Source organism: Phoenix dactylifera, chromosome 3 (assembly GCF_051530095.1).
Source record: "Phoenix dactylifera cultivar Ajwa chromosome 3, Ajwa_hap1_PhDact_Kaust_v1.1, whole genome shotgun sequence".
Classification (NCBI taxonomy): Eukaryota; Viridiplantae; Streptophyta; class Magnoliopsida; order Arecales; family Arecaceae; genus Phoenix; species Phoenix dactylifera.
In genome coordinates this window covers 32,756,779-32,771,294 of record NC_143192.1, presented here as the reverse complement: position 1 = coordinate 32,771,294, position 14,516 = coordinate 32,756,779, and the positions used below count along the sequence as shown (strand labels likewise).

Here is a 14,516-nt window from a genome sequence, read left to right as displayed (position 1 = left end):
CTTTGTGGACCTAATGTGATTTGGTGCTCACCCAAGGAAGGAACTCAATCACCACGTGCGCCTCCGGCTTGGGCCCATGCTCCTGCATCAACAACGTATTCATATAAATCATTACAATATGATCTATTTCCGATACTCTTAGTTCAAATTCAATTCTAAAAGTTTTATTTGACATTGTCTGATTATGTATGACATGGGTAGTAGGGCTACCCTTATGCATTTGCATGCTAATTGATTATTTGTTGGCTTTGATTGCAAATGTATATTGCCTAAACACAAAAGTTATTTTTAATATTTAGTATCCTAAAATTTACGGGAGATATTAACCATTTGGAACTTTTTAACCTAAATAAATACATATCTCGGAGTGTAACTATTTTATCTTAGTCTACACTTGGCAATGCTATGAATATATAACGTTTCTATTTATCAAGTATATAACAAGTAGTTAAATATTTTTTTGTAAAAAAAAGTAATAATTTTTTTTTTGTTTTATAAGTTGTACTGGAACTAGATCACTTATGATGTGTTTTATATTTTAGAAAAGGCCAAATATATGTTTTAGCATTTATGCAGGCCCTCTTACATGAATATAATATATAATTAGCTGACCTTAATGTCAGTGTGCAGGTGAAGAGTGTTAATTATGAATTGATAAAGTATTTTATGTAGATAAAAGAGCCAGTTTGATCTTTCTCCCCACTTTGACATTAAGATGGCAATTACAACACATGTATAAGCAAAATTTTGTGCTTATTAGGAAAGTAGAAAAGCAATACAAATTTTGAGATTCATAAAAAGTCAAATTATTATAGAAAAAATGACTTGGTGTCTCATATATTTTTAGGACTACTTGCCTAATTACAATATGAAAAGTTTGCTTTGATATGAACATAGTATAGTGCAACTTAGGTTGAGGTGCTACCTTTTATGCTTTTGTATACTAATTGGTCATTTGTTGGCTTTAATTGCAAATATGTATTAGCTAAACTTAGGATATTATTTAACAGCTAGCAATGTAAAGATCAAGGGAGGTTTTTCAGTACAAGTCTAAAAATCAAAGAAGAGACTTTAGTGCAAGGGAGGTATATATGAGCATGTACAGTCTTTTTTTTATCAAGTATATAAAAAGTAACCAAATAGTTTATAAGTTGCAAACTTTGTGAAGTTATCTTTTCATAATAAAGCCAAATATGTGTTTTTAGTATTTCTTCCCAAGCCTTTTCATATGCGAGTGTTATACAACTGAATATTTAAATATGAACAATATATATGAAGGGTACCAAGCGGCTAAGTTACTAAAGTCTTTTGTGTAGATATAAGAGAACTACTTTCGATCTCTCCCACACTCTGATATTCAATTAGACTTCTATGGACCATAGTTCTTATAATATCAGACAAAAGAACAACACTGCCATATGATATGGTATCTTTTCATTTAGTTCTACTCTTGTCACACTAATCTTTTTATAAATTACATACTTTATTCTCAACTCTACTGAGAACCCTCCGACTTCACAATCTTATTAAATTGCATGCCATAATACAAAAGATATTTACTCCATTAAAAAGTTATATATTATGTCCAATTGAACACCATCATAGTTTTTTTTGCAAGCAAACAAATAAAAACATATTTATTTCTATGAGGATACTTTTTTTTTTTTTTTTTTTGCTTAAGAAAAGGGGAAGGGGGAAGGAAGGGATAAGTCTACCTCCGCGTAGCAGCCCCCACTCGGCCTCCACCCCGCTAGGAGAATGTTTGATGCAGGCAGAAATGACCGTGTGTTGGGCACGCTGGCCGGTTTTACTCATACCCTTCCCACCCGTGGGCCCGGTTCGTTATCCCTCTGGGCTCCGACACGGTTACCCTCCGTGTGAGTACGTCACACCTAGCATCAACAAGGCTACCAGTGGACCAATAAGCCCTTCCAAACCACGTGTCCGAGCAGGAAGCATCCGGTCTTCACAATTTAATCGACGTTCGTACGTTTTGAACTCGGAACCACTTGATTAGAAGTAAGGCCTAATTCTACTGAGCTACCACTTTAGTGACTCTATAAGGATACATTAAGGAGAAAAAATTACTTTGTTTGGAAAAATAATTATGCAAAACGGTCACTTGCACTAATAGAAGCCCTGCCACCATTACAAGCCAATCTTCCCTTGCCCATACCAGTTAAAACTACAGGACTGTCCGTTGGGTCACCACAAATGGTCCTTTGCGTAATTTTTCCCAGCCAAACAGTGCCCCATGCTGTGATATTCCTAAAGGACAGAGGGCAATTTGGGAAAAAATGAAGCCCCCGAATATTTTTCAATCCCGTTATTTATTCCCTAGATCCCTTCCCTCCCGTCTCCAACGACACGGAAAAGGGCCTCGCACGCACACACGTTAATGCACTCCATTATTATATATACTTCCTCTCGTCCGAAAAAGAAGAGTCAAACGCCCTCGTTCGTTTTCTTAATTATTCCCCTATTCTAGGGTTCGCGAGATTCCACGGCTCGCGAAACTCTAGTTCTCTGACCCTTAAGAGGAGGGTGTGGAACCCTAGCTCGTCAAGGAATCGGGTGAGCTTCCTCGGTTTGCCTCTTCCTTTTCAGTTTCAGGGCTTTGGCAAGATTCGATCTTGGGGGTTGTTCCGGGGCGGATTTGGGATCTGAATGTCGGAGTCCGGTTTTTGGTTCTGGGTTTGGAGGAAATGGAGTCGTCTCTTTATGCAAAGCTAGGGTTTTTGTGGGTTGGGTTGGTGGATTGTTTGTTCTCGTGGTTTCTTTGTTTGGAAGTATTCTTGTAGAGGCAGGTTTTAGTGGGTAGGAATTGTTCTAGCACTGGAAAGTGTTTTAGTTTGAACTGCGCTTTGAATGATTGACTGGGATTCTTCTTTCGTTCTGCTAGAAAGATGGCGAGATCGTGAGCTTGAGCCTGTTTGCTTGCTGTTATGCTCTGTTTATCAATTTTTGATGCTCTGGAACTTAAGTTTCTGGTAGAATGATCTTTTTACTAAACACCGTTGCCATATGTTGCTAGTCAATTTATGTTACTTAATTGATCTGTTGTAATAATGCAGTGATTTGTGAAAAGCTTGCATTTCTTTTTTTTTTTTTTGGGATCAAGGGGATAGTTTTAGAAGGGGCTGCAACTATTCTGTCGGGGATCCAACTGGGCAGTCAGACGTGTTGCTAGTTTGGTGAACTTGCAGTTGATCGGTGATGGCTAGATACTTTTGCAATATAGTTTGTTGCTCCACGTCTTCCGTTATCTTTTGGTGGGAAAGACATTAGTTCAAATTGTGATATGGTGATTGGGTTGGCCATTGCACAAGCGACCCTAGAGAGGTGGCATTTGTTGGGGTGATTTGAGCTGCCTCGCAGGGCTGTTCATAGGGGTTCCGGCATTGGAATATTCATTATTTAATTGAAGTAACTTGTGAGCGTCATCTATATATTCTCCATTGGCATTGACTCAACTCATGCACCTGCCTGGACAGTCACTGAAGACCTCGATTGTTACTAAGAGTGTACAAGACCAACTCCTGCTCTGTTATCTTATACCAAGGCTTGATTCCAATGATTCATGGTCAGATATAACTCTGTTTTATGGTGGACTGTAATATATACTGTCCAGATCAGCTCTGATATTGGAAGCAGTATGCCAGTAATCGTGGGAAGAGATGCAAAGATATTCTGCTGCCAGTTGTGGTGGTGGAGTTAATAACAGTGCCATTAGTGGAGCATCTTCTAGGGAAAATGCTAGGGCTGAGTCAACCTTGTCCACTTCGAACTTTACCTTGAATACAAGGTGATTCTTGTCTCATGCTTTCTCAGTTTTTTACTTTTTTGCTGCTGTTTGATTGTTTATGATCACTCTTGCTTGCTTCAGTATACTTCTCAAGTCATATTTTCTGGTAGGTGGCATGTTTAAATAGTTTTTTTTGATGATACTTTTGGTAATGCTGGTCCTAGAATAGAAGAGTGCAATACTTTACTTTGACGAGAGCAACTTTGAAGCTGGTCTCTTTCCATGATAACACTTATGGTAATGCTTCTCCTAGGATAGAAAAATGTTGTAGTTTTGAAAAGAGAACAATTATGAAGCTGATCTCTTTTTGACTTTACCTATTGCTTATGCTTGTGCCAATGTATGCACATGCCGACTGGTTGATGCAAGAGTGCGTGGGTACAAATTTTAGTTTTTAGGGTTTGGAGCATGACATTTTATTGAACAATGATCCAAATTTGATGCCACAATGAAGCGCAAAGGTGAACTCGTGTTACCATAGTGTTTGCAAGGCATCCATGTGTTTTAGGTAAAAGGATGTGTTGAGCACCCATGAAAATGTCATTTAGAAACTTAATCCTATTCCTTGGAGGACTAATTACGTTCAAATTTAACATCATATATTGTCTTCTTATAATGGATCTAGGTATATTTGCTTTCTATTTTTGCATCTTCAGTCTGTGGCCCTTTCCTGTAAGTAATATGAAACACCACCCCCAATATGACGGTTTGTAAGATGTGTGAAATTGGAGCATTGAACTTTCATCATTCTTTAATGGTTTATAGAGTGTTTCCACATCCCTAGTGGTGTGGTTGGTTTAAGTAATATTCATAAGGAAGAGCTTTCAGAGAGCATTGTCAGAAAAGCTATTATAGTGAAATTACTTATAGAAAACAGATGTTTTTCTTTGGTGTGCAATGGAGGAAAGTGGTGAGGGAAGGATAAAATTAGAAGAGAACTTGATTTTGGTACTGCTGTTAGTTGGATTAGATTTAGATTATTCAAGATTGGGTAATTGCATTCTATTGGATAAAATTAAGTCAGAGCTTTCATAGTTCAAGATCAAGCAATTTGGGCATCAAATCTATTTTTGGGACTAGACCCTGGAGTCGAAAGATCTAGCTTTGGGTTTGGGTTGCGCTCAAGTCTGGTTGCCTAGCATACCATTTTTTTTAATGCAAAATTATAGTCCATACTGGACACATTCAAGGTTTTCGAATGCTATTTCTGATTTCTAGTCATATAAACCCAACTAGGGTTATGCTTCTATACATTTGAAATGCACTTATACTAAAAATTCATGAAACCTTTTAAGGCTTTTTAAAAACACATTTTTAGAAACATCCAACATGATGATTTTTTGTTCTACTGGTGAGGTCTGTAAGTACTATCTCCACACCAATCAACAATCAAAGTGCTGAATATGTAGGTTTGAGGACCTGAAATTTGTTTGGAAGCCTACATCCTAAGTATGGATACAAAGAATGCCTCTTGTATCAAGTATCAAATCCTTTCTTTCCATTCTATGATAGCTTATTTCTTGATATACTTTGATGACGAGTGCATTGCAAGTTAGTCACTAGTTACACATGGGATGGTGTTGTTCTATTTATTTTTATTGTTGCACAATTTTATTGTGTTGATATAGCCTTACAAGCGATGTCCTAGATGAAAATTAAATTGCACAGCCATGTGTGCTACTACATCCTTGACAAGAAATGTTTGATAATGCACCAAACATCAAAAGTAAACTAGGAAGCTAGACCTATTAAAATTATCAAAATTAATATCTTTAACCACCAGGCCAGCAAAAAAAAAACTTTATTGTCTTTTCTTGTCCTTCACCTCATTTATTCACTTCCTCTTAATCCTACCCCTCTTCCTTGTTTTCAAAAATGAGTGGTGGTAAAGTGATTGCAGTCACCACCACTAGAGAAGTGGAGATGCGAAAGGAGAAATACTAGTTGAAGTTATTTTGATTTGCTACTATCTCTCTATCTCCATGCCATTTGGATCTCTCGTTATAAGCACTCCCTTAACTCACCAAATTTTGCTTTTCTGCTTGGATCTCTTCATCCTTTTCTTTCTTTCGATCCTTTTATTGGCGTAAATTGTGACACAATTATTGGTACAAGTATTAGCATGGCCAGTTGTATTGTATAAATTAGGCCATTGCCCCACATCAGTAGTTGCGTTTTAAAATGGAAGATATTTGAATTATATGACATAAACAAAACACTTAAATTTAGAGTCCAAAAGGTGTCAGCTTATAATTACAGAAAATTATAAGGTTGCTTAACTAGGAATGGCAAGCTTATGATTCGACTCGCTCTTCTAGTTTTGTTGTTTTCTGTCATAGGCAAAAAAACCTTTGTTTTTGTCAGAGTATTGCTTCTAATGAATTTATGTTATAATAACACTCTTTTACTTGATGTTTTTTTTAAGAAATGTGCCTTTGTTAGCATTTTTAACTAATATTTTACGAGGCATTGGTAAGGAAATGTGCTTGGATACGCATTCAGGAATCTAGAATAACAGATAAAAATTCTTTAACTGATGTGGATGGAACCTCTAAAAGGATTTGAAAGTATTTGCATGAGAATGGAAGGCAGTCCTTAATAGGAAGAATTGGTGTAAGGGTTTGTAAAGCTGAACTCAAAAAAATAGTTAAAATGATTGTTGATGGTTAAAGCAGATGATATCTACAGTTTGCATGGGTCAGGTTTAATTTAACAAAATTGTAAAACTTGGTTGTTGGTTGATTTAACACTTCAAATAAGAATCAAGCTATTAGTGACAGCAGAACCATGATAACTCGCTCAGGATGTCAAACTATGCAGACATATGTTAGAACTCTGTGCAACATATAAAAAATGTTTGGCACCTTAGGTTGGTGTAAAATTACTGTACAATACGCTCAATTCAGCACTTCTCTGAGATTGCTGTTTAATTACAGGCCTACTAGGTCCGTGCACTTCCTATCATGGCAGGAAAGTATGGTGAGAAATAGTACTAGGGAGTTAATGATGGTGGCAAAATGATAAATACTATTAAGTTCTCTTGCTTGTGAACAGTGCATATGTTGCAGTCTAATTATTGGCCATGTAAATAGTCCTTGGGAGTTAATGATGGCGACAAAATGATAATCATTATTAAGTTCTCTTGCTTGTGAAACAGTGCATACGTTGCAGTCTAATTATCAGCCATGTAATTTAGTCTTGTTGCGTAAGCGTCATTGAGTCCTTTTCAATATAAGTAAAATGGCCCAGTGGCTCAACCACATGTGCTTCATTAGTTAGATTTCTTCATAATCATTTCTTGCCCTAGAATGTTTTCCTCTTGTGTATTTTCTACTCACATATGAGGGGACCTCCATTAGCATGAAACTGTTGGTCATGTGGTGATGAATATTTTTACATTACAGAAGATTATGCTGGTAAACTTAATAGTACATGTTTTTTAGTTCCTTGAACTTGTATGTAAATGCATGCCCAATGACATTATATTCTAACTCATACATGGACATCTTGTGAATAGCTAGGTGAAGCTGAAAGTTCATTTCAGTGGTGTTTATAATTGAAGAAAGCCATTTCTACTTTTCTCAATATATTTCTACCTTTCTTCTCCAAGGTTGTTGTTGTAAATCATTACTTAAAATTTCTGACACTTGTTTTTGCAGGCGACAACCACAACTATCCTCTTATAAGCTAAAGTGTGATAAAGAACCACTCAATTGCCGGTAAACTTTGCACCTGAAAATAAAATCACATTAGATTGGTATTTTTGTTGGGAGAGACACTTCTCATTATTGACTATGTTGGATAATTTCTTCCATCATAAATCTCTATTCCTCTCTGCCATTTACTTACGTTATCCTGTGTTATGTGCTTTCTCTCTCACCTTTTAGCTACAAAGTGAACTAATAAATCATTTTCACATTTTTCACATAATCATGTGCCTGTGTTAGTTCCATTCGCTCTGCTTGCTGATGCAAAATGATCTTGAGAATTAGCGTTTTTGCAATATTATGCCTGCGACTATACCTGTTTTTATTTATATGAACATTATATTCTTTCTTATAATTCTTAAAACTCTTCCGTAGACTTGGGCCACCAGACTTCTATCCCCAAACCCATAACTGTCCTGAAGAGACATTAACAAGAGAATATCTACAATTTGGATATAAAGAGACTGTTGAAGGAATCGAGGTGAGTTCTCTTTATCACTTTTCTTTTGTTTTTTATTTTTTAAATTTTGTTGGGACACCAGCATAGCTTTACCTTATTTTACTACTTGAAATGTTTTGTTTTCTTTCATCTCTTCCCTATTTATATACCTTTGTGTAATATCGAGACTTTCTCATTCTTTTTTATGCTAACTTGTTGGATAACTAGGAAGGGAAGAGTTGTGGAATCGGAGCCATCTTTCTACTTTGAACTTGATTAGCAAGGTTGCCTTTCTTTGCTATTTTGACATTAAGATAAAATTGTTAGTTCAAGCTTGTCACGCCCCAGATCCAGAATATGACTCCGCCATGCTACCATGGTGTTACAGCCCACGATAACACGAAGCCAACTATAACAACTTAAATCCGATTCCTACAAAATATAACAAAGAAAAGATCCAAAGTCTCCCGTCAATTAAGTCAAGAATAAGTTGCTGGTAGAGAGTTTCTAAATGCAAAATTAAAATGTTCAAAATCCCATAATCTCAAAATCCACAAAACATCAACTACAAGTCCATAATATTATTAATCATCTAATAAACTAATAATCTGCTACAAAAGCCTCTGAGCTAGCATAAATCCCAAGCTTGGATCACTCTTTGCTCCTAGCGGCTTTACTCGTTTGAAATGATAAAAAAGAAGAGCAAGTTACACATCTCAGTCAGCCTTACACTACCTTACCAGATCATGCATAAATTTTAGAGATAATAACTTCCATTTATTTCATAGTAACAATATAATAAAGCAAGTCATAAAATCAAGGGGTTTTTTTGCGTACATAGCCTCCTAAAAATTGGAATTTGCGTGAATACCCTTCTAAAATTGATATTTGCATGTATATCTTCATCAAACACTTGTTTTGTATGTATACCCTTTTTTTTTTGCGTATCTACCTAGGACATCTAACGCCATTAAGAAGTTAGCAGTTTAAAATTGAAATGACAAAAATACTGTTAGCGGGTAAACGTGCAAAAAGAAACGTTTATAAGGGTATGCATACAAATAACAATTTTGGAGGGTATTCATGCAATTTCATATATTTAGAAGGGTATACATCCAATTTTTTTTTTAAAATTTTGCATAAAGATCCTTCTAAATATTAGAATTTATGTGCATGTATACCCTTTTAAATATATGAAATTACATGAATGCCCTCCAAATTGATATTTATGTGCATGCCCTCACAAAACACTCTTTTTATATGAATTTCTTTGACATAGCGATTTAGCTAATGTGATTAGCCAAAATCATATTTATTTAAATTAAAAATTAATTAAAATTATGAATGTCTCTTTTTATTTCTAAAGCCGGTAACATGTTAATAGGTCTCATTAAAAACTAATATCTCTACCGTTTTTGAAAATTTTTTCAATTTCTTTTGACTCTTGTTCACTTCTCTGTTCGGAATCAAAACCATTCCCTTGACTTCTGTCTCCACCATAGACAACCATTCATTATATCTTTTTTTACATGAAGATGGTCATGTCCTGCCTTTAGCTTTATGAATTATTTTAAACAAGGGTTGTGAGAGATTTGCAGTATTTATCTTTTAGTGTATAAGATTTGTAATGTTTATCTTGTAGAGTTAGAAAATTTCTCATGTGTAGGCTGATGGCTGCTTTAAAATTACTATGACAAGATGGGCCTCATATACTAGATCTTTTCTTCTTCAAGAAAATTGAAGCTCCAAAGAAAAGTGGCTTAAGGTACACAATATAAGGGCTGATCTTCTTCCACATGGCCATGGAGGTTGTTAATAAGTCTGAAGTGTTTGGGGCTGATTGATGTTGTTCTTCCACCCATGAGCATAGTAGTAGCAAGAAAGCTTGATCATTGCAATCTATCGTGTGCCTTTAGGTGATTCTAGCCTTTTTCTATGTTCTAATACATGCCCTCATATATGCATCTATAACAATAAATATTATAAGCTATGTTTCGATGAAATAAGATATAGTGACTATTATAAATGAAGAAGAATAAAGTAGAATAATCCATGATTAGTGAAAGAACTTTCATAACTCGTTTTGTTATCTAATTGTCAAATCAATATTTTCTTAAGCAATATTTTTATGGAAAACATTGAGGAGCAGGCACTAGACAAATCCGAGTATTAAAATTGGTTGAAATAGAAAAAAATAAAATTAAATTTTTTTGCATGCTAACCCTCCTAAATATGCGAAATTGCATGAATATCTTCGCAAAGTATTATTTGCATATATACTTTTATAATTTTTTTTGCATATCTATCTATTAAGGATATTTCAGCCATTTTTAATTTTAAACCACTAATTTCTTGACAACGTTAGATGGTGTGGGTACATATGCAAGAAAAAAATGAACGGTTTACATGCAAAACAAGTATTTTATAAAGGTATACATGCAAATATCAATTTTAGTATGGTATTCATGCAATTTCAATATTTAGGAGAATATGTGTGCAAAAAACTCTAAAATCAATTATGCTTTCACATATGCTTTAACTATACAAATTTCATAAATATGATTCCAAGTGTAATAAATAACTAGAGTCATAAAATATTTGCCATTTAGCCTTATCATATTATAAAATAATACTCTCACGCATAATGCTAAGGTCACTTTGTGCTTGTGTTAGGGCAATAATCAACTAAATATCACAATATGCCAGGAAGACTATATGCCAACTATTACAACCTGCTGGTGGGGTTGCATGCCAACTATTACAACCTGCTGGTGGAGCCGTATGCTAACTATTACAACTTGTTGCCAGGGCCAAATGCCAACTATTATAACCTTGGTGGGGCTGTACACAGCTATCTGAGAGCCTCTAATTATATTTTCTTGAAATGAATTTTCTTAGGTCATTTCTTCTTAATGCATGTGTTTTTAAAAGATTAGAGATAGATAGGTTGAAAGGCATTAAATGGCATTACAGAGTTTATGGTACATAAACTGGTTATTAACAATAAAGTATTCATGTAACCATTCTTTTTATGACAAAATACAATTTTTATTATATCATATGCTTGATCCTTCATTTAACAGAACTTTAGAATTGTTAATGTTAAACATCATTTATAATTTTTACAAAGTCTTAAATATTGAAAATAACCACTAAGGAGTGTCGGGGTTACTTACCTCTTTTCGCCTTGAAACCTCAAAAATTCAATTAAGCGAAACAACCAAACCTATTCAATTTAAAGCCCAACTAATTCATATTCAGCAACTTTAAGGGTGGTAAAATTTCAAAAACAACGACTGATAGGACCGGGTAGGTCAGATTTAAGTGACTTAATCGGTGGATCATGAAGCAGAAACTCAATCAGAATGAAGATTGTATGATAGGGATTGCTCGTGATGAGTTTCAGGGATGCTTAATAAAGGTTGGGGTGAGGGGGCAGCACGCTCCTTGGTACCCAGGTGGTTTAGGGTCCCTTTATCGAGACCAACTTGGGTCCATATAAAAGGAGTACGGGACCCTCCACTAGGATCCATAGGTCCATATAGAAAGAGAGAGAGAAGAGAGGAGAGAGAAAGTAAAGGGAGTGAAGAGAGAAATAGAGGAAAGAGAGAAAGAAGAGAGAAGAGATGAGAGAGAAAGATGAAAGGGAAATATCCTTTGTGGCCTCCTCAAAACAAGGGAAGAAAGGAGGAGGACTTGTGGTTGGAGGGTGGCGATGGCTTTTTTTTTTTTGGGGGGGGGGGGCGTGTTTTGAGACAACTATGAGCAACGACAAAAGGCCAGTGATGACGGATGTCAAGTGGAAGAGAAGGAAAAGAATAAAAAAAGGGGAGGGTGACAGGGTGTTTGAATCATGATGGAGGAAGGCCAACGACAGTAGTAGCAAAATCGGTTAGAGGACCGGCCTCCAGTAATGGTTGCGACAGTAGTGATGCCAGCTATGGCTGATGGTGGAAGCAAGCAAAATAAGAAAAAAAAAGAAGAGGAAGCAAGGGAGGAATTTATCGGCAAAATGCGATGATTTCTTGTTGGAATTCAAGGTTAATAGCGGCAACCCCAATGTGAGAATGGTAGGAAGGGTGAGTATTGGAGAGGGGAAGAGGTGATAACTTGGTTTTTGGCAAACTCAAGTGAGAAAAAGAGAGAAAAAGAGGCACTGCTCGATAGTGGAGGGTCGTGAAGGGGAGATGGCGTCTTTTTATACATGAGCCCTTGGGTTTTGCTTGAGTTTGGTGGCCCTAGGACTCCAATTCCTATTTGGAGTCCGCTAGGAAGAAGACACCCATCGGGGAATCTACTGCTACGCTAATACGCGCAAAGCACGTGCTCGACCGTGGTGGGGTGGGGGGCTTTGGTTGAGTGGATCGGCCCAAGCCGGTTCAGGAGGTGGGGCCTCGCAAAGGTGGTAAAAACGTGTGTTATAGAACACTAACTAAATGTAGTAGAAGTGCATGAAAGCCATAAGGTGGCCAAGAAAGAATTTAAGGAGGAGGTATGAGAGGTTAGATTCAAGGCATACAAAGAGTTAATATCATAAGATAGAAACTAAGGTTGAGGAGAAAGATATCAATAAGATTGTAACACTAAAAGAATTGAAAATTAGAGACTTGACTTGTGTAAAATGCATCAAAGATGAATATCAAAAAGTTTTGGTAAAGAAGGACGAGATCAAAGAAAGATAGAGAAGTTATTTTGATAAGCTATTCAATAGAAGTAATGAAGACGATTTAGGATGCTTTACTAGTCATATTGATGATAGCAATGTTAAGTATATACGTAAAATAAGAGTATTTGAAGTAAAGAGGGCTATGAAAAATTATGAGTTTGTCTTTCGGAGAATCAAAATACTTTTGTTCGCTAAGTTTGTAGAGGTTGCTATTGCTTCATCAGAAATTGTGTAGTTTGTGGATGGGAGTGACTTTTAATGGTGGTAATCAATCATAAAATAGTTGATCTTGTGTAGTAGTTCTTAGAAGTTGTTGGTTAAGGCCTAGGGTAATACTCTTGTGGTTTGATTGGATAAAAAATATAGAATATGTTCTGGTAACAACTTTATTTCTCCTTCGAAGGATGAAGCCTTACAGACAACTATGATGAATCAGATGGGGTATGTGTAGAACCATGGTTAGCAGAACCGTACCGAGCCGCTTGTTTTGGGGCGTATTAAGTCGTACCAGCAGTGGACTGGGACGATTCCGACAACCAAAACGAGAAACTAGTGAGAGAGGGGGAGAAGGAGAAGGAAAGAGAGAAAAAGAAAGAGGGTGGCGGTCAGCCGGTGGAGGGCCGGGGAGCCATGCAAAGGGGCAGAGGAGAGGCTCCACCTTTGGTTTTCATGTTTTGTTTGAAACAGGGCCTGAAGGGGTTTCTTTTTATTTTTGAACTTTTTAAGTGAAATCGACAAACTCCTTGCCGACTTCACTTAATTTTTTCAAAAGTTTTGCTGGCTTTACTTAAAAACTTCGAAAATAAAAAAGGCCTCCTCCGGGACCCTGTTTCAAATGAAACAGGGAACTAGAGGTGGAGCTCCTTCTCCGCCCCTCCGCTCGGCTCCCTGGCCCTCTGCCTTCCTCTCCCTCCCCCTCCCTTCCTCTCTCTACCCCTCCCTCTCTCCTCTCTCTTTTTCTCTCTCCCATTCTCCCTCTCCTCCGCCCTCTCTGCTGTGTTGGGATGCACTCCGCCGGCCTCCGCCGGTCTTCTCCTTCTCTCTCCCTCCCTCTCTCCCCCTTCTCTTTTTTTCTCTCTCTCCCATTCTCCCTCTCTTCTGCCCCCTCTACTATGTCACTACGGGCTTGGCATGGAACAAGATGGGAGTGTACTGAACCATGCCACCGGGCAACCGGTCCGGGCTCTGGTTTCGGCACAACAATCCTTGTGTAGAACCATATATGGACTATATGTAATACAATCTGTGTAGAATGTAGATGTACGAAAGTAGTACATATTTTGCAATTATACACGAATGAACCAATATGAATATCTTTGGGTTTAAGCATTTGATGACCTGAAATCAGTATCCCATCATGCTAAGCTTCTTGACTATTAAATGTGTAATTTGCATTATTAGTACTACACTAATCTTTTTATGATCAATTTTTTGGGTATCTTTTTTTTTTTAGTATTCTTACATATTCAAGTTCTTCAGTTGCTTTGGTATCCTCAAGATGGTTTAATATATGCTCTGTTGGTGGCTCTTGCAGCTATGGCAGTATTTTTCCCTTTTGCATCGTGTTTATAAGAGAACAAGTCTGCTAAGTATTGGAAGTATGTTGATTCTTTGTTAAAAGCCAAACAAAGTAGTCTAGCTGGTTAGGAACCTTTTCTAGTGTTCTCTTCCTGCAACGTCATAGCATTAATTTACATGTCATATATCATTCTGGTGCCGCTAAATATTTCATGGAATTGGAGATGTGTATTTTGTTGAATACTGGACAGGTGATATGAAGAGTCATTTAGGCTTCTATATGTCACAATATACTATAGCCCAAACACTATTATAATGTTTTAATTTTTATTACATTTTATCAAACAAAAGATAGTTAAGCAAGTGAAGAAAGATATGAGC

At 36.6% G+C, this 14,516-nt stretch overlaps 1 protein-coding gene across 15 annotated transcripts in view; it reads left to right on the top strand.

Annotated features, from left to right (window-relative positions):
* The first annotated feature begins 2,354 nt into the window (after positions 1–2,354).
* Positions 2,355–14,516, top strand: part of LOC103717424 (mediator of RNA polymerase II transcription subunit 12) — a 31,297-nt gene continuing 19,135 nt past the window's right edge. For 2 of the 15 annotated variants that reach the window (XM_088718020.2, XM_088718018.2), the window contains exons 1-4: positions 2,356–2,574; positions 3,495–3,805; positions 7,465–7,524; positions 7,888–7,993. In XM_088718020.2, coding sequence (XP_088574146.2) covers positions 3,678–3,805; positions 7,465–7,524; positions 7,888–7,993 — 294 coding nt within the window. In that variant the 5' untranslated portion in view covers positions 2,356–2,574; positions 3,495–3,677. The other 13 variants (XM_089929557.1, XM_089929556.1, XM_088718021.2 and 10 more) reach the window with 11 other exon arrangements.